Source organism: Vulpes lagopus, chromosome 6, assembly GCF_018345385.1.
Source record: "Vulpes lagopus strain Blue_001 chromosome 6, ASM1834538v1, whole genome shotgun sequence".
In the NCBI taxonomy this organism is placed as follows: Eukaryota; Metazoa; Chordata; class Mammalia; order Carnivora; family Canidae; genus Vulpes; species Vulpes lagopus.
Genome location: NC_054829.1, coordinates 37,981,131 through 38,006,251, shown reverse-complemented (window position 1 = coordinate 38,006,251; position 25,121 = coordinate 37,981,131). Strand labels below are relative to the sequence as shown.

Below are 25,121 nucleotides of genomic sequence, written 5' to 3'. Positions count from 1 at the left end.
CCATCCACATCATTGCACATGGCAAGATTTCATTCTTTTTAGTGACTGATTAATATTCCAGTGTGTGTGTGTGTGTGTATCATATAGTGAAAGTTTTATGGGTGTGAAGGAGAGCACTTCCTGTGATAAGCACTGGGTGTTGTATGTAAAAGTGATGAATCACTAAATTCTACCCCGAAATTAATATTACACTGCATGTTAACTAACTGGAATTTAAATAAAAACTTGAAAAAATAAAAAATAAAGTGTGTTTCTTATTGATAGCTTATAGTTAGGTCATGCTTTTTGATCCACTCTTAAAATCTCCACCTTTAATGGAGTGTTTAGCCCATTTATAGTTAATGTGATTATTAAAACCTCATATTTTGGTCTAACATTTTACTGTTTGTATTCTGTTTGCTTTATCTGTGTCTTGTTACTTTATTAATTCTCTGCTTTATTTTGGGTTAATGGGGTTTTTTTTTTAGAATTCCATTTTAATTATTGCCAATCTTAATTTGAACATTTCCTTGATTATTCTTGACCAGGAAACTTAGCAATTATCTGCCAATCTCATTCCCCACCCCAACACTACAGAGCAAAACAAAACAAAAAGTTAAAGTTGAACCATCTAGCCAGGATCCCAATTAGATTAGAACTGGATTACATTTATAAATTATTTTGGGAAGAAATATATGTTTACAGTATTTTATTCCCATCTATCTACTTGGTATGTCTCTCCATGAACTCAATAAGTTTTTAGTAATTTTTGTGGTTTGCTTTATCCATATGTACATGTTTCCTGTTAAAGTTACATATATGTATTTTATATTAAAGCTAATATTGTAAATGGTAATTGTCTAACTATATTCTACTTTTTTTATACCCGGCACATACCTTCTGGGAATTACCTGGTTTTAAAATAAGCATTGAAATAAAAATTGGGAAAAAACTGAAGACATGAAATGCTATGAAATGTATAGTACTATATTAACCATCAATAAACTTATAATTTCAACAATTTAATATAATGTGGGGGGTGTAGGAATAAAATATTTTAATTCACTAAAACTAGCTAAATGTGACTAATTTAAATGAGCAACAAAAATACAATACTTATTATATTACACTGCTACATACATTAACATTATTAAGTGGGTAGAATTTTTCTAAGGCTTTATGCATATAAACTCATTCAATATCCATAAAACCAACAGATAAAAGTTCTTATTTCCATGTTACAGACGAGAAACGGAGAGCTATGTACTCAAAATCCTACATCCTGTACACACTCAACTAGTGTGGCATAAGAGTCTAGTCTTAGCCACTATACCATGCTGTCTCTACTGATCAAATAAAGCACATCTTAATTTTCAGTTTCAATTGCCAAATATAGAAATAAGCACTTGACTGTTTTATCACTGTATAACAGAAATCACTATTAGAAGAAAATTAGGTCTTTTATTAACTAATAATGTTGCTATGTACATACACATATAACCTGGAGAACTTTTCACAATAAGAATGTGCAAAGTTCATTTAGAAGTTAGGCACATGAACTATAAAGCCAAATTAATTTTAAACTGCCCTTTAACTGCAATTTAAGTCATCCCTATCCTGAAATTGCTTTTTTTATCAACAGATATCAACTGAAGGCACCTGAAGTTCAAAACAACATAATGGGGGAATTCTGCCACACTATCCATACTCAGAATCTTTTTTAAAAAGTTGCTTCTGCTGGGCAGCCTGGGTGGCTCAGTGGTTTAAGGCTGCCTTCAACCCAGGGCTTGATCCTGGAGACCCGGGATCGAGTCCCACGTCAGGTTCCCTGCCTGGAGCCTGCTTTTCCCTCTGCCTGTGTCTCTGCTTCTCTCTCTGTGTGTCTGTCGCGAATAAATAAATAAAATCTTTTTAAAAATTGCCTCTGCTTTGTACTCTGTCCCAAACAGTTTGATACTAAAGAAATTACTTGAGGGGCATCTGGATAGCTCAGTCAGTGAAGCCTCCAACTATTGGTTTCCACTCAGGTCATGATCTCAGGGTCGTGATATGGAGTCTCAAACAGAGCTCCACACTCAGTGGAGAGTCTGCTTAAGATTATCTCCCTCCCCCTCTGTCCCTTCTCTCTCATAAATAAATCTTAAAAAAGAAAAATTCCTTCTTTCTCCCTCTGCCCCTCCCTACCCCTGTTTGTGTGTGCGTATGTGTGTGCTCTCTCCCTCTTAAACAAATATTACTTGAGGTTCCAGTGTAGTTTGTTAGAAATAAAATTTTAACTTCTCATATTACCTGATCTGATGAGATTTCTGAATCAAATATGGTAGAATCAAATAAATTCAATCCAGGAGATCTAGAAGTATAATTCATAAGAAAAGAAAATCCAGGGGATTCCTTTTGTGTTTGACCCTCAGGAATTATATTTCTATTTCTGTTACAGAAAAATAAAAAATAATTAAAATGTTAAAAATATATTACTAAATATTGCAGACTGGTAAGCACCATAAGCAATAGCACAGAAGTAAGAATTAGCACAGCAGTGAAAGGAAGGGAATAGTTATTGAAGTGACAAACCTCTTGAGAAAAAGATGGCTTGAGGTGGAGAATAATGTTAAAGTAGAACAATCAATTACGAAATAAAAATCAATTCCAACTGAGAATATACTGTCAGGCTCTATTCTAGATATCTCCACTGGCATTAATGTACTTATTCCTCACAGTAATTCTATGAAATTGGTACTATTATTACCATCTCCATTTTACAAAAGAAAATTCTGAAATCTAGGAAGGTTAAATGACTTTCTCTCAAGAAATGTAAGTGCCAGAATTGGGATTTGAATTCAACAATCCAGATTCAAAGTCCAAGCTCTTAACTTTGAGGCTATACTGTCTCCAAGATCTTGAGTGTCAATTACAAGGTTATAGTCTTGATGAGGAGTCAGCTATTATATATTATTGCATAAGGAAGTTAAACTATAAAATTATTTGGGAAAAATAATTAGAGAATAGAGTGGTTAAATACATGAATTCTGGAGATAGAGCTGCCTGAGTTTGAATTTCAACTCAATTACTGACAAGTTGTATCACCTGGGATTGTTTCCTCTCTATAAAATAAGCATAATGTATTTTCATCTCATAAAGTTGTGAGTATTAAATGAGCAATATTTATAAAATATATTTTAAAGATTTTATTCATTTATTCATGAGAGACAGAGACAGAGACAGAAAGGAGGGGGGGGTAGAGGCAGAAACACAGACAGAGGGAAAGCAGACTCCATGCAGGGAGCCTGATGTGGGACTCGATCCTGGGTCTCCAGGACCAGACCCTGGGCCAAAGGCGGTGCTAAACCACTGAGCCACCCGGGCTGCCCAAGCAATATTTATAAAATATTTAGATGCAGATCAGTTCTCTCATCCATAAATAGAGATTTTAGCATGTGGCTGCCATATCCTTTTACAGTTCTTATATTTGATGGGTTCCACTTTGAATATATTGTATGTGAGACCACAGCATGACTTTCGTATATATAAAACTCTTACTGCATTAAAATGCAGAAGTAGAACATGGGTAAGAGATTTCTGAAGAGGAATCTGTTTGACATGTGTTTTAAAAGAATCTTTGGGATCCCTGGGTGGCTCAGCGATTTAGTGCCTGCCTTCGGCCCAGGGTGTGATCCTGGAGACCTGGGATCAAGTCCCACATCAGGCTCCCTGCATGGAGCCTGCTTCTCCCTCTGCCTGTGTCTCTGCCTCTCTCTCTGTGTGTGCTCTCATGAATAAATAAATAAAATCTTTTTTAAAAATCTTAAAGTTTATAGTTTTAAAAGGATTAAACTAACAAAAAGGTTAAATGCAGCCTATTCGTTTGGCTGTAAACCACAAATCTGTGGTTTCCAAAGTTAAATAATCGGGTTAGAGATACCTCTGCCTACCAAGGTAACTTAACAGATGGCAATTCTTGCTTTACACACTACAACATAAGGAAAAATGACAGCTGGAACATTATTCAATAATTAATGTCCACAATTTACCATACAGGATTTAGCTTTTTAGCTTGACATTTAATTTTTCTGTATTTTTTTATCCTTTGGAAAATCTTAAATGTAATCAGTATTGCCCACTAGATAAGTACTCAGAATTTATACCACCTTCAGCTACATGCAGAAAAAATGGGGAAGAGGTTCTATGAAACAAGAATGGCAAAATGTTGTTTAAACAGGATAGTAGGTACATGGATGTTCATTATGCTAGCCTCTCTCTCCTTTGTGTATTTGAAATATTCTGTAATAAAAGTTTTTAAAGTTACAGGAACTAGACATTTTACTACTCCTATCAATTATTTATATAATATTGGCTCAATATATATATAGATTCTTTAATTATAAGTATTAATTAAAATCCTACATTTCAAAAGAGGGAGTTTTAGGGAACAATAATTTCTCCAAAGATTCAGGTGTTTTCACAGCTTCAGGAGTTCTTAAAAATAAAGGAATTTCTGGAGTTTGTGGAAGATTCTCAGCCCTTTCTTCTACTTCATCACTATTATTTTCTATTGGCTTCCCAAAATGTTCTGCACATATAACCTGCAAATTTAAAATAACAGAAAACTATAAAACTGTTATTTTTTAAAAAGAATGTTATTACATTAACAAATTCACATATGTAAAAATGAGGTAGAAAACACCATATTAATCTATGATGTTATCATTTCATAGACAAAGTAAGAAAAATAAGAATAACTGATAAAAGTGATACCAAAATATAATTGTACAAAATATGGAAAAATAATTATTTTTTAATTTTTTAATTTTTCTTTTCTTCCCAGCTCCACCTCCCTTACCTCTACCTGAAAAAAGTAAATGATAATCAGAACATACTCAAATTGATGAAGAAAAATGGTTGGGAATGATTTTTTTTTTTAATTTCCACATCATGCTCTGGCTCAGGAATTGTGAATGATACCTCCTTAAATGGAAAAAGTAATTTACTTCTGAGCAATCTTATTCTCATTGGCTGTGTTTTGTACTTTTTTGTCCTTACAGATTCATTATATTTACTCTCTCTGCAAACGTTGAGCACTTGAATACTAATTTTCCTTTATATCATTTTGTAGGGTAGGAATATGATTTCTCAAATATGTTTGCTATACTAAATCCTATTTCAGAAAAAATTTGGGTCTACCAAAAAAATTTATAATGTTCTTTTTACCTGTATTTCTTGAGCAGAATTCTACTATGTCATTAGTCTTGATTTAACCCTTGGTAGCTACTTAGTAAGTCAATATACATTGTTTCTACATCTACCATTGAAGGTTTCCATTACTGAAAAATATCTTGAAGATATTTCTGTGGCAACTACTGGTCTTGAACTGCCTTAGAAAATCATTCAATTTTAACAAAATTGTTTTCTTCAGCTGTGATTTAGTTGTGGTGTCAATATATACAGTCAAATATTAGTGACAACTCTTTTTGTATATTTTCATGGTAACTTTTGGTGGCTTCATTTTTTAATCTAAAACTTATCTAAAGGATAGAAGCTTTGACACCACAGGAGCTTGATTACTACCCTAATAACATGTATATCTCACATATATAATCTTCCTTAAAGTTAATCTGAAATTAAAGTGGAAACAATATTTTAAATTGGAATATTTTGCTTAGGAATTAGAAACCAAACATTTGACTTACGTGTGTACATTTTGATTCTCTCAATTGTCTTACTGTCCCTTTAACTTCACACTCAGCATCTGTTTGTTATATGAGAACAAACTATTTTTGCTTTTGGCAATTTTATTGTAAATAAAACACATGAACAATAAGAAATTTCCAATGTTTAACTGTTTTTGACCTACAAAAATAGCAATTTCATGCAGCTTAACCCAATACATACAGATAAAAGAATAAAACCCATATGAACATTTTAATAAAGAAAATTATAGAGAATACCCATGTAACCACCATCCAGGTAAAGAAATAGAACATCACACATACTTCAAAAGGCCCATATTCCTTATATCATCCCCCTCAGCAGTCATCACTATCCTGACTTCTGTGAAGATTATTTCCTTGATTTACTTTATATAGTTTTATCATCTAAGTAATACAGTTTTTTTTTCCTGTTTTAAAATGTTACATGATGAAACAGTAACACAGGTATTCTTTGTCTTGCTTTTTTTTGTTCAGAATAGGCTTGTGAAATTCATCTGTATTGCTTGATATAGACATAGTTTGCTTACTTGTATTGATGTAAAGTATTCCATTGTACAAACACAACACATTTATCTATTCTACCAGCAAATGGACATTCAGGGTGTTTCTACTTTGAGACTATGGCAAACAGTAATGATATGAACATTCCTTTATATATACTTTATATATACTGGTATGTATGTAGTTGCATTTCTCCAGGTATATACTTAGGAGTAGAATTACAAGGCATAAAGTGTGTCTATCTTACATTTTGCCAAATTTTAAAATATTCTCCAAAGCTTAGTTTCCAAACTATCAATTTTTGTTGTGGTACCCAGTCATCCCAAGTTACCTAAGGAACTCATTCAATTTCACCAAACTATTAGCTCTAATTATAATTTAGATACAGTCTCAACATATAGTCATTTATAAACGAGAGTTCCTCCCAATAGCTATGAGAGTTATCATACTATAACCCTATCAATACTTAGTATTGTCAGACTTTCTGAAATTGTTAATCTGTTGGATGTGTAATAACTCACTGTGGTTTTACTTTTTAGTTTCCTAATTTGCTGAGCATCTTTTCCTGTGTTTATTTGCCATGAGTTTCTACATATTAAGTGCCTATTTGCATATTTTGCACACATTTCTAATTAGGCTTTTTCTTTTTGGTTTGTAGTTCTTTATACTTTTTTGGAAACCAGTTCTTTGACAGGTTTATGTGTTGAAAATATATCCTCATCTTCCATTCTTTTTATAATGTCTTTGAACAGAAATTCTTAAGTTTTATACAGCCAAATTTATCAACCTTTCATTTATGATTGGGCTTTTTAATTGTTTTTTTTTAATTCTTATTTAGCAAATTCTTTACTACCTAGAATAGATGTTTTTCTATTTGATCATCTGAAAGCTTTGTAGTTTTGCCTTTTGCATTTAAGTCACAACTATTATTTTCACCACATATTAACTTCCTCAAAAAACAAATTTGGAGATTGTTGAAGAGTCCTTTTTTTTCTCCTCAGATAATTACTCGCCTTTTTGGGTATGAAGCCTTACCATATATGTTGAATGGTAGCTAGACTATTCATTTCCCCACATATCTGTATTAGGGATGCACTGTTCCTAGAAAACAGCCATTCCTCCTTTGACATTTTATCAGCTTAGTATATACAGAGGATTATGAACAGGTGGAACAAATCACCTGGGCAGGTAAGATATAATTATTCCAGAAGACAGCAGGAAGAAAATCCATCTACGTGGAACAAGCACATTATACTGGTTGAATATTATATTGAGAGTGAGAGAAACAGAAATAGTTTAAGACCATTCTGAATATACATTTACAGAATTTTCTACTGCCAAAATGAGCCAGTTTATTTTTAAGATTTTATTTATTTATTTAAGAGAGAGAGAGAGAGAGAGAGAACACAAGTAAGGGGAGCAGCAGGCAGAGGGAGAGGGAGAAGCAGGCTCTCCCTTGGAGCAGGGAACCCGATGTGGGCTCCATCCCAGGGTCCTGGGATCATGACCTGAGCCACAAGCAGACACTTAACCAACTGAGCCACCCAGGTGCCCCTTATTTTTTAAGTTTTTATTTGAACTCCAGTTAGTTAACACAGTGTAATATTAGTTTCAGGTGTGCAATTTAGTGATTCAACATTTACAAACAACATCTGGTGCTCATCAAAAGTGCATGCCTTAATTCCCATCACCTATTTAACCCATCCCCCCACCTCCCTCTTCTCTGGTAACCATCAGATACCAGTTTTGTTGATTTTGTTTCCTTCGAAAACTTTTTATTTTGGTGAGGTCCCAAGACTTCATTTTTGCTTTTGTTTCCCTTGCCTCAGAAGATGTATCTAGTAAGAAGTTGCTATGGCCAATGTCAGAGGTTCTGTTATCCTCTAGGATTTTAATGGTTTACTATCTCACATTTAGCTCTTTCATTCATCTTGAATTTATTTTTATGTATGGTTTAAGAAAATAGTCCAGTTCATTCTTTTGCATACGGCTGTCTAGTTTTCCTAACACCTTTTGTTGAAGAAACTGTCTTCTTTCCATTGGATATTCTTTCCTGCACTGACAAAGATTAATTGACCATTTAACTGTGGGTTCATTTCTGGGGTTTCTACTCTGTTCCACTGATCTACATGTCTGTTTTTGTGCTAGTACCTACCATCTTGATCACTACAGCTTTTTATATAAGTTGAAATCTGGAATTGTGATGCCTCCAGCTTTGCTTTTCAAGGTTGCTTTGGCTATTCAGGGATTTTTGTGGTTCCATACAAATTTTGGATTATTTGTTCTAGCTCTGTGAAAAATGCTGGTGGTATTTTGATAGAGATCGCATCATATGTATGGATTGCTTTGGGTAATGTACACACTTTGACAGTATTGGTTCTTCCAATCCATGAGCATGGAATGTTTTTCCATTTCCTTGTGTCATCTTCAATTTCTTTATTAGTGTTTTACAGTTTTCAGAATACAAGTCTTTCACCTCTTTAGTTAGGTTTATTCCTAGGTATCTTACAGTTTGGGCACAATTATAAATGGGACTGATTCCTTAATTACTCCTTCTGCTGCTTCATTATTAGCATATAGAAATGAAACAGATTTCTGTATGTTGATTTTACATTCTATGACTCTAATGAATTCATGTTATCAGTTCTAGCAGTTTTTTGGTGGAGTCTTTCAGGTTTTCTATATAGAATATCATGTCATCTGCAAATAATGAGAGTTTTACTTCTCCCCTGCTGATTTGGCTGCATTTAATTTCTTTTTGTTGTCTGACTGCTGTGGCTAGGACTTGCAGTATTATGTTGAATAAAACTGATGAGAGTAGACATCCCTGTCTTGTTTCTGACCATAGAGAAAAAGCTCTGCTTTTCCCCTCTAAGGATGATTTTAGCTGTGGGTTTTTTGTATATGGACTTTGTTATGTTGAGGTATGTTCCCTCTAAATCCATTTTGTTAAGGGTTTTTATCATGAATGGATGTTGTACTTTGTCAACTGCTTTTTCTGCATCTATTGAAACCGTATGGTTCTTATCCTTTCTTTTATTAATGTGATGTATCACTTTGATTAATTTGTGAATATTCAACCACCCTTGCAACTCAGAAATAAATCCCACTTGATAGTGGTGAATGGTTCTTTTAATGTACTGCTGGATTTGGTTTGCTAGTATTTTTTGAGAATTTTTGCATCCATGTACATCGGAGATATTGGCCTGTAGTTTTCTTTTTCAGTGGTGTCTTTATCTGGTTTTGGTATCAGAGTAATGCTGGCCTCATAAAATGAATTTTGAAGTTTTCCTTCCTTTTCTATCTTTTGGAATAGTTTGAGAAAATACGTATTAACTCTCCTTTAAATGTTTGGTAAAATTTGCCTGTGAAGCCATCTGGCCCTGGACTTTTACTTGTTGGGAGATTTTTTTTTTACTACTAATTCAACAGAATTAGCCATTATAAAAACTTCAAAATAAAGGTATGTAATCCACATGCTTCAGAAGTAATAAGTGAAAAAAAAAAAAGAAGTAATAAGTGAAAACTTTTTATATAGCTTAATATATACATAGTGGAATAACTGTTATTCATTACTGGATTACCAATATACGTATATATGTATATGTACATATGAGATGTCTTATGTTACACATTATATTATATATATACATAAAGACATGAAGGAGTTTTTTCAAGGATGTGATACTCTTAAAAATTTCCAACACCTAGTTGATTCTAGGATAATAAAGTCATATATACATACATATATCTGTATATCCATATCCATATATATATATATACATATCCTGTGGCCTATGATTTTATTCAAAGAAAATAATCCAAGATAAAAAGATTTATGGAAAAGAATATAGTAGCATTATTCATCATAGCAAAAAAAAAACCCAACCTGAAAACAATAAAATATTTAATATTTTAAAAGAGAATGGCTAAGTATAATAATTTGATATAAAAATAATTCAGTATTTTGAGAGAATGGCTAAATAAATTATAGCACATCCTTACAATGGTATATGATACAGTCATTAAAAATAAAATCTATTTAATGGCACAGAAAAATACCCTCAACAGTATATCAAGTAGAAAGAAAAGGTTACAAAATGATATACATAGTATGTTTCAAATTTGGGGGAAGAAATAAAAAAACACATATACATAGGAAAAAAGCATGAGGATGTATACCAATATGAACGGTGTTAGTTATACCTGGATGATGGTTATCTTTGTTTATTTTGTATTTTTCTCTGTTTTCCAAGTCTTTACAATGAGATGGTATGTTTTATATTTAGTGAAAAATGTTTTTAAACCAGGCATGCATGGTCATTTAACCAGATATGCAAATAATCCACAGTGTATCTGAATAGTATAAAAACTGGATATAATTTGTTACTTCCACTTAGGAAAAACATAAACAGCAAATACCTGCATCTCCTTTTTCAAACCATTGGCTGCAAGCTGATTGTTTCTGTGGAGTTAACAATCTAAAATATAATAAATAAAATTTTTATATTATTCGCTGAGTTGATGATGAATTATTTCAGAAATCAAAGCATCTTCCTACTTTTCAAAGTTACCTGAAATGCATCATATTTTGTGAATTTTTAATAGCCACAGAATTTGAGCATTTTGAATGGATATTCAGAGTAGAGTCATTAAGTACCTAAACAAAAGAAATTAAACATTAGGACCAGCTACACAGAAAACAAATCATTTGTTTGCCATAGTGACTGAGGATCCTCCAAGAATACTGTCATTCTCCTCCTCATCATTATCAATATGAACAGCAACTATATACATTAACTGAAACCACTACATACAAAATATTGTCAACTGGGAAACAAAGTTTAAGACTCCTACGGAATTTGATGTTTTGGACACATATAACAACTATGCTTGGTAGTATTTCTACATTTAAGGTAAACTTAAAATTTTTATCCCGTATTTATGACTAATCAAGTCAATCTTAACGTTTTCTCAAATGATTTCTGTATCTATTCTCTATAACCTCTTAAATTGAACACAAAAAAAGCAAAATAGGTTAAAAGATTAAAACCTGAATTTTTAAAAAATATGTATGAAAAAGGTATTATTTAATTTTTAATTTTAATTAAATTTTATTTATTTATTTATTTATTTATTTTAAATTTTATTTAATATTAATATCTAAGCCACTGTTTTTCTAATGTTTGTATTGTCTGTTTCAAATTATTCATTCTCTGTCAGTTACTCATTTTGAAGAGTTCTGGATTTTTCTTATTTGACTCAACATAAAAATATTTTTATTTTAATATGAAAGTTTACCTCATTTATTTTTGCTATAACCACGACTGGTCTTAATTCTGTCATTTTGTTGTGCTTTTAGATCATAGGAAAAGACTTTGCCTTGTCCCTTAAAGAGTAAGTGTTATTACTGTTTTGATGTATGTTTTAAAAACCATACATTTTGTATGGGTTTCCTAGTACAGGTATTTGTACAAATTTAGTCGTCGTTTAGATTAGATGTCAATATCTAAAACTGCTGAATATTTCCATTTTTATTTGTAATAAGTACCTATGAAACAGTCCTCCAAAGTAATTACACCAAATTACATTCCCACTATTGCTGACTTTACTAGATATTATCAAATGTTGTAGTGTATGCAAATCTGATCCAGAATGTCATTGCTTTAATATGCATTTCTCTGCACCCCTGAGATCAAGCACCTTCTTATGTTTCGTGACACTTTTTCTGTAAACTATCTTATCTTTTGCCTATTTAAAAAATTAATTTGTAAGCAGTATGTATTTCTTTACATATTATAGATTCTGCATACCAATCTCCTATCCATTCTGTCATTGTCTTTAACTTTGTTGGTTTCTTTTGTCACGTAGAAGTTTTTTATTTTGATGTAGTACATTGATCAATTTGTCTTTACTTATACCACACTGTTATAATCACTGCATTTTGATAATGTTTACAAGTGTTCTGGGATGGGGCTCCCTTGGCGGCTCAGTCAGTGAAACCACCAATTCTTGATTTTGGCTCAGGTTTTTGTGACTAAGCCCCACAGTGGACTCTGCACTGGGAGTGAAGCCTGCTTAAGATTCTTTCTCTTCCTCTCTCTTTGCCCCTCCCCTCCCACCCTGGTTCGCTTGTTCTCTCTCCTTCCTTAAAAAAAACAAAACAAAACAAAACAAAAAAACAAAAAAGCAAAAAAACTGAGATGATGAAAATGTTCTGGAATTAAGACAGTGGTGTAAAAAAAAAAAGACAGTGGTGATGTTTACACTACCTCATGAATACACTAAAAACCACTGAGATGTACATTTTAAAATGAATTTTATGATAAACATTTTGATATCTAAGAATATGAGTTTTCCTTACAATGTTTAAAAAGATCTTTTATTCTAAATCTTTATTTAAAATCATGTATTCTGCTGATGTAGTGTCAAAATGACTGACAGACTTTTCTAATGCTATCATTGCAATTCTTGGGAAAACCAAGTTTTAGTTATACTATTTTTTAATGTTACATTGCCAAATTAGTTTTGCTTATAATTTTTTGGAGTTCTTTTTTTTTAATTTTTTGGAGTTCTACATGTATGTTCATTCTTGAGACTGATGTATAATTTTTTTTCTTTCACTACCTTTATCATTGCTATCTAATGAATTAGCCATGCATAATTTGTTGGATAGTTTCCAACTTCTTCTATACTCTAGAATTGCTTATATAAAAAATTTGACCTCAACTGGCAATTTTGCCTCTCAGAGAACATCTGACAATGTCTGGAGACATTTTCTATTGTCTTTTTTTAGGAGTGAGGTGCTACTGCCCCTAGGAGGTCACAGGATGACCTTATAACAAAGGATTTTCTGGCCTAAAATGTCAATAGTATAACAGTTTAGAAACTCTGATTTAGTCCTTAAAGGTTTGGTAGAATGCACCTGAAAACTGATTCTGATGTGTGTGGTTTTTTTTTTTAAAGATTTTATTTATTTACTCGTGAGAGACACATAGAGAGAGGCAGAGACACAGGCACAGGGAGAAGCAGGTTCTGTGTGGGGAACTCGATGCAGGACTTGATCCCAGGACCCCGGGATCATGACCTGAGCCAAAGGCAGACGCTCAACCACTGAGTCACCCAGGTGTCCCAATTCTGGTGTGTTCTGAAAGGTGTGTATGTGTGTGTGTGTGTGTGTGTGACAGACGAATAAGGCAAGTATGGGAGAAAAGAGGAAAACACAGATTTGCTTACATTTCAGTTTCACTTATATTTCCATTTCTTCTAGTTTATTGATGTATTCATATTTTTTTAGTCTATTTAACAATTTATATTGACCTAGAAAGTTGACCCCTCACCTAAATTTTCAAATTTATTGATATAAATTCTTACATAGTATTCTCTTAGGACTTTGGAAAAATTTCTTCCATATGTACAATGATATGTACTTTTTCCCTTATTATTCTTTTCTTTGGGGGGGGGGAACTTCTCTTTTTCTTTTATACTTGCTGAAATTTTATTTTGTTGATATTTAGAAATTATTAACTTCTAGCTATACTGATTAACCCAACTTTTTAATTTCATTAATTTCTGCCTTTCCCTTAAAAAAAATTCTGCTTTTCTCTTTATTAATTCCTACTTTCTCTGGATTGTTATTTTCCTCTTTTGAGTTGAGCTTTTTTCATACTGTGAACTGAACTTTTCATACTTAAAATTCAGCTAATTTTAATCTTTATTTTCTAATATACTATTTTCAAATATATATTTCGGAGGACCAATTTGGCTATATTCCACAGGTTTGGATTTACAGTATTCTTTTAAATAGTTTTTAAATTTTATTTTGATTTCTTCTATAACCCTCAAATAATTTGAAAGTGTGTATATTTCTTTTTCCTCTGCTAAGTACTTTTTTGAAAGGAAGGTTTTCTTTTTGTTTAACTTCTCTCTTTTTATATAGGGGTAAGTGAAGAGAGCAACTTTTTAGAACTGGTTGAAATATCCTTTTACTTGTAGTAAATGGTCAATTTTGGTGAATACTGCAAATATCAGGAAAAGAAAGCCTATATGGAGCCTGAAAAATGATGCTGTAGAAATGTTGCTATCAGCCCTGATAAGTCAACCTGAGTCATTTACTTTCAATTTCATGGCAGGTAAGAGAAAAATAAGTATTTATCTTGTTTAAGATGCTATTATTTCATTCATTTGGTTTTGTATTATTACACATGTAGCCAAACCCAACCCCTAAACTGAAGATGGTACCTTTTTTTGAGAGAGCTCTCCTTTTTAAACTGTGGATTCAATACTTCCTTGGAAATCTATCAATTTTTACTTTTTGTATTTTAAAACTGTATAATTTGGTGCACTGTAGTTTTTATGACTTGTTGAGTTACTCTTTAAAAACATGAAATATATTTATCCCTATTAATGCTTTTTGTCTTGAACTCTATCTTATATGGCATTGTTACATCTGCTTTTTATTTGCATTTGCCTGGTATAATTTCTCATTTCCTTCTACTTTTACCATTTGTCAAATTGTTTCAGCTCTTCTGTTTTAAAAGTATATGGCTGTACCACTCTGGAAAACAGTTTGGAGTTTCCTCAAAGAGTTAAAAATGGAATTATCCTATGATCCAGCAATTGCACTACTAGGTATTACTCAAAGAATACAAAAATGCTAATTAGAAGGAATACATGCACCCCTCTGTTTACAGTAGCATTATCAACAATAGCCAAATAGAGCCCCAAATGCTCATCGATTAATGAATGGATAAAGAAGATATTCAAACACACACACTGGAATATTATTCAGCCATAAAAAATAATGAAATAATGAAAATTTGCAATGGTATGAATGGAGCTAGAGAGCATTATGCTAAGTGAAATAGTCAGAAAAAGATAAATACCATATGATTTCACTCATATGTAGAGTTTAAGAAACAAGACAGATGAACACTGTGGGGGAAAAAACAGGCAAAACATAAAACAGACTTTTAATTATAGAGAACAAACCAAGGGTTGCTGGAGGGGAGGTAGGAAGGGGGAATGGGTTAAATGGGTGATGGGGGGATCCCTGGGTGGCGCAGCGGTTTGGCGCCTGCCTTTGGCCCAGGGCGCGATCCTGGAGACCCGGGATCGAATCCCACATCGGGCTCCCGGTGCATGGAGCCTGCTTCTCCCTCTGCCTGTGTCTCTGCTTCTCTCTCTCTGTGTGTGTGACTATCATAAATAAATTTAAAAAAAAAATTTAAAAATAAAAATTAAAAAAAAATAAATGGGTGATGGGTATTAAGGAGGGCACTTACTGTGATGAGCACTAGATGTTGTATGTAAGTGATGAATCACTAAATCCTATACCTGAAACTAATATTACACTCTGTTTAGTAACTAGAATTTAAAAACTTGGAAGAGAAAAAAAGTATATGGCTGTATTTGTATATATCCCACAGAAGCACACTCTGTTGTATTTCTGATTATTGATTTGTTTGGAACTATTTATGACATCCTATTTATTTTCTATTTATAATGTGTTCTATTTTTTTTAAAGATTTTATTTATTCACTCATGAGAGACCCACACAGAGAGAGAGAGAGGCAGAGACACAGAGACACAGGCAGAGGGACAAGCAGGCTCCACGCAGGGAGCCCGACATGGGACTCGATCCCGGAGCCCCAGGATCACACCCCCGGTCAAAGACAGTGCCAAACCGCTGAGCCACCTGGGCTGCCCTGTTCTAGCTATTCTATCCACTCTCCCATTCGTGTCTTTGGTTAGACTAAGGTTTTATCTTTTTTCTTCTAACATTTTAAAACTTACACACTGTACTTCTCTTATGTTCGTTACCTTTACATGTTTAATACACAAGAATGAATTCACATTTTTCCAAAAATATATAAGTGAATCAGTATTTATTTCTTCTACCTCCATCCCCAAACAAAAAAAACAAAAAAACTTGGGTAAACTTTTATTTCCTTCATTTATCTTCCCACCTTCTTTCCATATTGATCTTGTGTGAAATTTAAGTACCAGATTTTTATTTTTTTTGTCATTAATACATATTGAGAATTAGTAAGTTTCACTAATTACTTTGGTTATCAATACACCTCTATCTGTATATATTAATTATGAATTAATGAAAGGCAATCATATTTTCCATTGAAAATTTCCCTCTGAAAAAAAAAAAAAGAAAAGAAAAAGAAAATTTCCCTCTGGATTATTTTCAGGGAGAATTTTCAGATGTGCCACACCAGAAGCTAGCTTTCTGTGTGGTATGTTCCTTGTTTTCCATAAGCATCAAGAATCCCCTAACGTACCATCTATTGCTCTAACCCAAGCTCCTATACTTACTGCTTCCACCTGGAGACAGTCATCCCCCCTTGCTGATGACTGCCCAAAGGCATAGGGGATATGAGATGAACAGGTTTTAACTAGCTTCCACTGAAGTAACCCAATCAATTACCTACTCATTGTCCCCTCAGCTATACCTTCTGCAAAAATATTGTATGCAAATCCTGGGCCACAATTTCCCTCTTCAATCCAATCCTGTTTTCCTCCTTCAGAAATATGTTTTTGGTATACCAGGAACACAGCTTGGTTTGTTTGGTTGGGGCTTTTTTTGTTGTTGGTTTTTGTTTTTTTGTTTTTCTGAGAGAAAGAGTGAGAGAGAACATGCAAGGGAGAGGCCACGGCAGAAGGAGAGAAAGGCTCCATGCCCAGCATGGTGCTGAATTCAGGGCTTAACCTCATAACCCTGAGATCATAACCTGAGCCAAATTCTAGTCAGTCAGCTCCCCAGGGCTTGGTATTATAAAATATCTTTTGTATTTTTAAGAGTGAGAAGGTCACAGTCTATGTTCAGACTGCCATATTGACATTCTTTTTAAGGTTTTTAGACCTTGAGGTTGTAGTATCAGCTGAGTTAATATATTTATAACACACACACACACACACACACACACACACACAAACCCATGTTCTAAATGCAGTACATTGCCTATCTCATTTAATGCAAGCAAATATTTAATTTATACTATGAAAAAAAATGCCTACCTGCATCTTGTTTTCTTTCTGTCTAAAATCAATATTGGCAAGCTTTGCATGCTTCACAGAACTTTCTTCTTTTTTATCTAGATTATTAAATTGTACAACTTCAAATGAATTCCAGAGACAGAATCAATATTTATGCCCAACATTCAACCTACCCTTATAATTTAAAAAATCAAGTTACATGAACATTTAAATTAAAATATAGAAATGTGAAAATCCTACATAACTTTTAATTCCTCACTATATATATACCAGTTATTACAATAAGCATGAATGTAAAAAGAAAGCCAGCTTACAAAATTACATCTTTATAATAAGGAACCAAAAACGACTAGAAGAAAAAGAACAGCTAATGCAGTTAATCTACTACAATGTAGTTAATCTAATCTGTGGATCCACTGAATGAAATATGATTCAAATATCTTAGTGACTAAGTCACAAATACCATTAACACAAGTCTGCTACCCACTTTAATTATACATACTGATAACACAACTTCTCAAATGAAAAATTTATTATTATTCATCCTCTTCTGACAGCTGTGCAACCAGACAAGAATACTTTATTATCTTCTGAGTGATTTTTTTTAGAGAAAAAACTTTGCTATAGACCGCATAACTTGTTTGCTCTCAGAAAGAATCAAACTGGTACTTTCTTGAGTCTACCAGTCTCTAGTATTGTTTGTTCTTGCCTACACCACATTATAACAAAAATTGCTTCTATTTCTTCTTCTATGTGTTTGCAGAGAAAATTAAGCTTTTAAATAATGAACAGATACTGTACCTATAACTTCTGGTTCTGAAGAATGCATCTTCATTGGTCTGACTAATTTCTGAGATTCATACGGAAGAAATAATTGACTGTTTTGAGGGGCTTTATTCAATATAAGTATATGTTGTTCATCTTTTTCAAAAATTCTAAAAGTGAATTACATTAAATATTTAGTAAGTAGAAAATTAATATATTTTAAAGCTAGGAGAGATATTTATGTACGGTAGTTTAAAATCATTTTGCAGACAGTGAAACTGAGCCCCAGAAAATTTAACAAATCTGCCCAATATTATTAAATTACTTACTGGTGTCACAACTAAAGCACACTTTTCCTGATTAAGTCCAGTGCTCTTTTCGACATACCAAACTCTTGTTTTTAAAACACAATCATTTTTAAAGAATTTCTAAACCTGTCAAAAACATTTTAACCAAAACTTATCCACAAAAAGCATGCTATAAATTTCATAGTACTTTAAACTTTAAAAATAATTATTCGGAAACAAATCAGCTAGCATGAATCTAGAAATCACTAAAACAATATTATAATCATAAATATGTCTTTAAAGATTTTTACTGGAAGAATAATTTCATTGAATTTTTCCTAAATTAAAGAAATAATTTTAACTATTGATTGTTAAATAACTTTAAAATGATGTTATTTATCAAAACAGACATTGAGTAAAAAATAACTAAGTTCCTCTCAATATAGAGGGGTTTTACAATACTATAACATTGTCAATGAAGTGGAATTCTGTACATGTACTTATTTTTCTAATCGACTTCTTCACAGAATTAAAGACACATTATTATGGTTGCGAGAAGTGGAAGGGGGGAATCAAGAAAATAATAGATCCAAAGAAGTGAGATATGAGAAATTAACTTGGGAGAGGAAAGTGTTGAAAAGTCAGGACAATAGTAATGGAGCCTAAAGAGACGACTTTAAGAATTATAAAGGGTACAGGCAGAAAGAGAAGAGACAGAATCAGAAACAGCAACAGCAATACACCTATTTTTCTGCCACACAATAACAGACAAAATCAATCTTTTTTTTTAATGCCCCCACCACTGATGTCTACTTTTTCACCATTAGGAGGAAAGACAAGGAAACATATTATTCCACAGATTCAATAGCATTTTGATTCATCTTTACTCTCTGTGGCAAAAGAACTAATCAAGCTGGTGACAGGATGATAAAAAGGTAAATACAAGACTGTTCCCACTACTGTTCCTGTTTTATTCCTACTGGTGACTCATCATGGAAAACTCAATGAAATGTACAATGACAGGTTATAAAACAGCAAATGTGCTGCTACTACGTTATTTCTCTACACATTATCCTTGTCCTTGCTAAGTAACAAGTGTATTTGAATGTTAGTCTATAATATTTAAAGGTAAAATCAGTATTTTTCATAAGAAATAAGCAGAAAATAGCCTGCACAAAAATTTATATAGATTCTATGTGAATATTAGTGGTTTGGGATAGAATATAGAATCAAATGCTCAGATGCAGAATAACCATTCATAAAACCCAAACCCATTTTAATTTTTTTTTTTTTTTTTTATGATAGTCACAGAGAGAGAGAGAGAGAGAGAGGCAGAGACATAGGCAGAGGGAGAAACAGGCTCCATGCACCGGGAGCCTGATGTGGGATTCGATCCCGGGTCTCCAGAATCGCGCCCTGGGCCAAAGGCAAGCGCCAAACCACTGCGCCACCCAGGGATCCCGAAACCCATTTTAAAGTTTACCTAGGGGCGCCTGGGTGGCTCAGTCAGTTGAGCATCCAACTCTTGATCTCAGGTCAGGTCATGATCTCAGGCTCATGAGATCAAGCCCTGGATCCAGCTCCACACTCAGTATAGAGACTGCGTGAGATTCTCCTTCCCTTGCCTTCTGCCTCTCCCCCTGCTCATATATGCTCTTTCCCTAAATAAATAAAACCTTAAAAAAATAAAGTTTACCAATACCTTTCTTTCAATTCCTTTCTCTTTTCCATGTGTTTATTTTTTTCTTCCAGAGTTTCTGCAAGATTCCTAGTTTCATGAAATCTTGCAATCTGCTAAAAAATAAAATGACGAAACAAAATAATTATCTGCAAAGCATTAAGAAACATATGCTTCAACTAATGAATATGATTTTTTCTATATAATCACAGAATTTATGCTTTTGTGGCATTAGGTATCTTTTAGTGAAAGTTGCTAAAACAGGGAAAAAATTAACAACAAATCATACTCCTTTAACTTTTCCTTACAACTCCATTAGCAAACCTAGATTCAATGAACTTCCATTTTCTTTTTTTTTTTTAAGATTTTATTTATTTATTCATGAGAGACACAGAGAGAGAAAGAGAGGCAAAGACACAGGCAAAGGGAGAAACAGGCTCCATGCAGGGAGCCTGATGTGGGACTCAATCCCGGGTCTCCAGGATCACACCCGGGGCCGAAGGCAGGTGCCAAACCGCTGAGCCACTGGGAATCCCCTACATTTTCTCTTTTAAAAAGGACAGTCAGAAGCAAAGTAGGTATCAATTTCCTATATACAGATATAGTTACCATATATTTTAAAGGAAGTAGCATCTACTTTGTTTTTATTACTAAAATGATTTTATTGTTATTTGGAACCTTATAGCTACGAATGGTAAATATATCTTCTTTAATAGACTTTTCAAAAAATTCAGAAAATAAGCTATTCAGTTTTTTTCTCAGAATTTGGAAGTGACTTCGATGAGTTCTCAGTCAATTAAAACCATTTCAATAGATGACACTAAACATGTATTCAAGAAAATACATGCACCATCAATCTTAAAGGCTAAACTAGTTCTAGCTAAGCTCTATAGATTATAGCCATAAATTTTCAAGATTAAATTCTCTGAACAATCCACTGTCTTGTTCTCTTTTTTAACAACATTGTTGTAAGCCCTTTTAGTGCCTTTAAATTCCTGTTCTTAAGCTGCATCTTGTTCTTTATTGATCTTTTTTCAGCTGCCAAAGAAAACTGTTCCCTAAAACTCATAACTAAATATACTCAGTACCTAAAACATATTTTGGCTCCAAAGGCAATCTAAGGTAAATAAATTATCATAAGTCTTTCTCCATGGGGTGCCTGGGTGGCTCAGCCAGTTAAGTGTCCACCTTCAGTTTAGGTCATGATCCCAGGATCCTAGGATGGAGCCCCCACTAAGCAGGGAGCCCACTTCTCCCTCTGCTCCTCCCCGTGCTCATGCTTCCTCTCTCTTTCTCTCAAATAAATAAATAAAATCTTTTTTAAAAATAAGTCTTTCTCCATACTTAGGCTCTTTAGAAACAGCTCTTCTAAGACTGTTGACTAACAGCATTATACTTATACATTAATACATACACTAGACATATTTAAAAATATATACCTGGTTTAAATAATTAATTTCTATTTCCACTTCATCTACTTCTTTCTTCAATTCAGATGAACTTTTGGAAAAATTGCTGGCATGTTTAAGAATATCTTGTGTTTTACATCTCACATTAACACTTTCATGTTAAGGAATTTTGTTATGGGAGTAAATTTTACATTTATAATATATGTACCATATCAGAAATAGTTAATATTATGTAACGTTATATATATGTTCCATGTAAGCAATAAGCAACAATAACAGTACCTGAAAATAGAGATAAAGCTAACATAAACATTTTGCTGACAAAGATAATTTATTGCTTACCTACGTTATATATTGAGCAAATTATGTTATATATTGAGCAAACATTTCATCTAAAATATTTGTTAGAATTTTTTCTTTCACTTAAATAATTATATGTGGTTTTTTTGCTTTTGTTTTTTTACCCAAGTTCATCATGTCATTTGGCATGATTAATAATACATAATCAATTCAGATCCAAATTTAAATTCTTGTGTTTCCATTATTTCTTTATTCCAAAGCCAACATTTATTTTAATCCACCTGGGGTGCCTGCATGGCTCAGTCAGTTGGGTGTCTGACTCTTGATTTTGGTTCAGGTCCTCGTCTTCGGGTCATGGGACCGAGCCCCACAGTGGGGCTCCATGTTCAGCAGGGAGTCTGCTTGAAATTTTCTCTCTCCCTTTGCCCCTCCTGTCCACACACACACATATGCTCTCTCTAAAATAATAAATATATATTTTAAAAATATAAATAAATAGCTAGATAGATAGATAAAATAAAAATCCAGTGAAAAATTAGTGAAAGGGAATAAAGGGAAAGGAGAGAAAATGAGTGAAAATATCAGTGAGGGTGACAAAACATGAGAGACACCTAACTCTGGGAAACGAACAAGAGGTAGTAGAAAGGGAGGTGGATGGGGGGTTGGGGTGACTAGGTGATGGGCACTGAGGGAGGGCACTTGGCAGGATGAGCACTGGGTGTTATGCTATATGTTGGCAAATTGAACTCCAATTTAAAAAATAAATAAATAAATAAATAAATAAATAAATATCCACCCAATTTCCCTTTTCTTGCTCTGTAAGGTTCATCAGTGCAGCCTGCAGGGCTTAAAAGACAGCTAGATCTTCCATCTGGTCTTTCTGCATGGACTGGATTTATACCCAATTTTAAGTAGAGAATTTCTCACCTGTTAACAGACATCTTGCATGGTTATTAACTACTACAATTTCCTAAGTTACTCTGCAAACCATTAAGGAGAAATTAAAAATTAATAGAATAGTGGTAGTGAACAAGAACTCCAGAGAAAACCTGTCTATTTAAGGCAGAATATTTCCTACTCTGCCTTAAAATACATAATATATATGCTAGAATGTAATGAATATCATTTTAATGCTATATTATTATAAAAAGTATACATAAAATTTTTACATAGACTTTTTTTACATAGACATTTAAATCCTAATGTTCAATTCTCCCTACCTCCATCACCTCTTCTTGTTTCTCACATAATCTTATATTTTATCCCTTCCTACATCAAACTTCCTAACCTCCTGCTATACTTCATGTATCAACCAATTTCTGTCTCTTCCCATTGAGAAATTACAACACAGATAGGCAGCAAATGAACAACTAAAAACAGGGTAAACTAAAATCTAAACGTGAAGAGAACAAAGAGCTAAGGAGTTAAAAGGATAATTTACGATAAAGCAAGGTAGAATGCAGGGATAAAGAAGTCTTAGTACAAACAGTGGAGTTATAATCTGATAGGAAAGCATATGAAGGATTGTAGAGGTTGGAAGAGGATTAAAGTTCTAAGTTCATCATCAGGGAAAATCTCCTGGACAAACAGATGAGACTTAGACCAATTAAGAATTACTTAATCATCTAAGACAATGCCACTGTATTAGAATTATTTGTTTACATGTCTGTCTCCCCTACTAAAATGTGAGCCCTTTGCAAGAAAGTTCTGTATCTTTTTGAGCATTGCCTGGCACAATATCCAATGAATTACTATAGGTGAGTAGATAATTGTGACTCACCTTATCACCTTCCATCCTAACAAATAACAATTCAACTGATTTAACTGGAATTCTTTCTTTGGTAAGTCAGACCAAGATGACTTTTTCATTGTTTTTTTTTTTTGCTAAGATACAACACTTAGATACATATACCACTTTATGCTCATTAGAATTGCTTGCTTCTGATCACATGCACATGTATGAAAACTAACCTCAAATGACCTTCAAAGTAACGTGTAAGTTTTTTTAAACAAAAATCTCGCAAATTGAACTCCAATAAAATATATATATATAATTTAAAAACTCCAAATCCATTTGATTCTTACAAGGGAAATACAATAACAATTAAAATACAGAAATAATATTTATCTAACAAAATTATAGGTAGAAATACTTTGTGGATACATATGTAATGTCCATTTAGTAAGCGATGGAAAAGGAGCAGGCACTGAAAAACAAAATCATACTTCAGTCTGATTCATTATTTTTTCATTACGAAGATATCATTATTTAAACAATATATAACAAAAATGTTAATACCTAGAAATTCCATAAAGATAGTTTCATTCATTTTTAGTTGTTCAGTACAAGCCAACACTCTATTTTGAATTTCTTCATGTTCTCTTTTCTTCTTATAATATTCATGTGAAAGGGGTGTTTCTGAATATTTTAATTGATATTGCTTCAAAACATCTTTATACTGACATATATAACCATGGTACATTTTTCTGTTAAAATTAAAAGAAATAATGTCAATATAACAAGAATATATCTAAAAACTTTCTAAGTATCACCTGTTAAAGACTAGTAAGTTAAGCATAAAAGGCAAGCCAAATACCAACTTATCCCTATTCCCTCAATACTGTCTGCCCTTGGGCAGCCCTGGTGGCTCAGCGATTTAGCGCTGCTTCAGCCCAGGGCCTGATCCTGGAGACCTCGAATCGAGTCCCATGTCAGACTCCCTGCATGGAACCTGCTTCTCCCTCTGCCTGTGTCTCTGCCTCTCTCTCTCTCTCTTTCTTTCTCTGTGTCTCTCATGAATAAATAAAATCTTTAAAAAAAAATACTGTCTGCCCTTCAAATTTTCCTAAACTCTATCACATTTTCAACTGTCTAGTGTTTCTTTTCACTACCTGAGTGATTCATTCCTTAATCCTCTTCAATTTAACTTTTACTCTCACCATTCCAAAGAAACTACCCTTCCCAAGATCACCAATGATCTAATTGTCTAACTCAGTGATCTTTTTATTTCTCATCTTAATTGACATTGCAGAACCTACATTTTTTAAGTTTTTATTTAGATTCCAGTTAGTTAACATACTGTGTAATACTAGTTTCAGATATAAAATATAATTATTCCATTCATCACCCAGCCTCACAACAAGTGGACTCCTTAATTCCCGTCACCTATTTAACCCATTCTTCCACCTACCTCTCTTCTGGTAGTCATCAGTTTGTTTTCTATAGTTAAGAGTCTGTTTCTCAGTTTGCCTCCCTCTCTCTTTTTCCCCCCTTTGTTATTTGTTTCTTAAATTCCACATATATGTGAAATTATATGGTATTTGTCTTTCTGGGGTTTTTTTGTTTTTGTTTTTGTTTTTGTTTTGCTTAACATAATATTCTCTAGCTCCATCCATGTCATTGCAAGTGGCAAGATTTCATTCTTTTTATGTCTGAATAATATTCCATTGTATATAGGTACTATATATTCTTTATCCATTCTTCAGTTGA

At 33.1% G+C, this 25,121-nt stretch overlaps 1 protein-coding gene across 1 annotated transcript in view; it reads right to left on the bottom strand.

Annotated features, from left to right (window-relative positions):
• Positions 1-25,121, bottom strand: part of C6H14orf39 (chromosome 6 C14orf39 homolog) — a 60,961-nt gene that overhangs the window by 9,861 nt on the left and 25,979 nt on the right. Inside the window, exons 5-15 of the mRNA XM_041757797.1 lie at positions 23,931-24,118; positions 23,796-23,838; positions 21,362-21,482; positions 19,947-20,038; positions 17,994-18,127; positions 17,214-17,290; positions 10,760-10,845; positions 10,608-10,666; positions 5,648-5,722; positions 4,381-4,546; positions 2,269-2,413 (exon numbers count right to left, since the gene is read on the bottom strand). Coding sequence (XP_041613731.1) covers positions 2,269-2,413; positions 4,381-4,546; positions 5,648-5,722; positions 10,608-10,666; positions 10,760-10,845; positions 17,214-17,290; positions 17,994-18,127; positions 19,947-20,038; positions 21,362-21,482; positions 23,796-23,838; positions 23,931-24,118 — 1,186 coding nt within the window. The remainder of the gene's footprint in view (positions 1-2,268; positions 2,414-4,380; positions 4,547-5,647; positions 5,723-10,607; positions 10,667-10,759; positions 10,846-17,213; positions 17,291-17,993; positions 18,128-19,946; positions 20,039-21,361; positions 21,483-23,795; positions 23,839-23,930; positions 24,119-25,121) is intronic.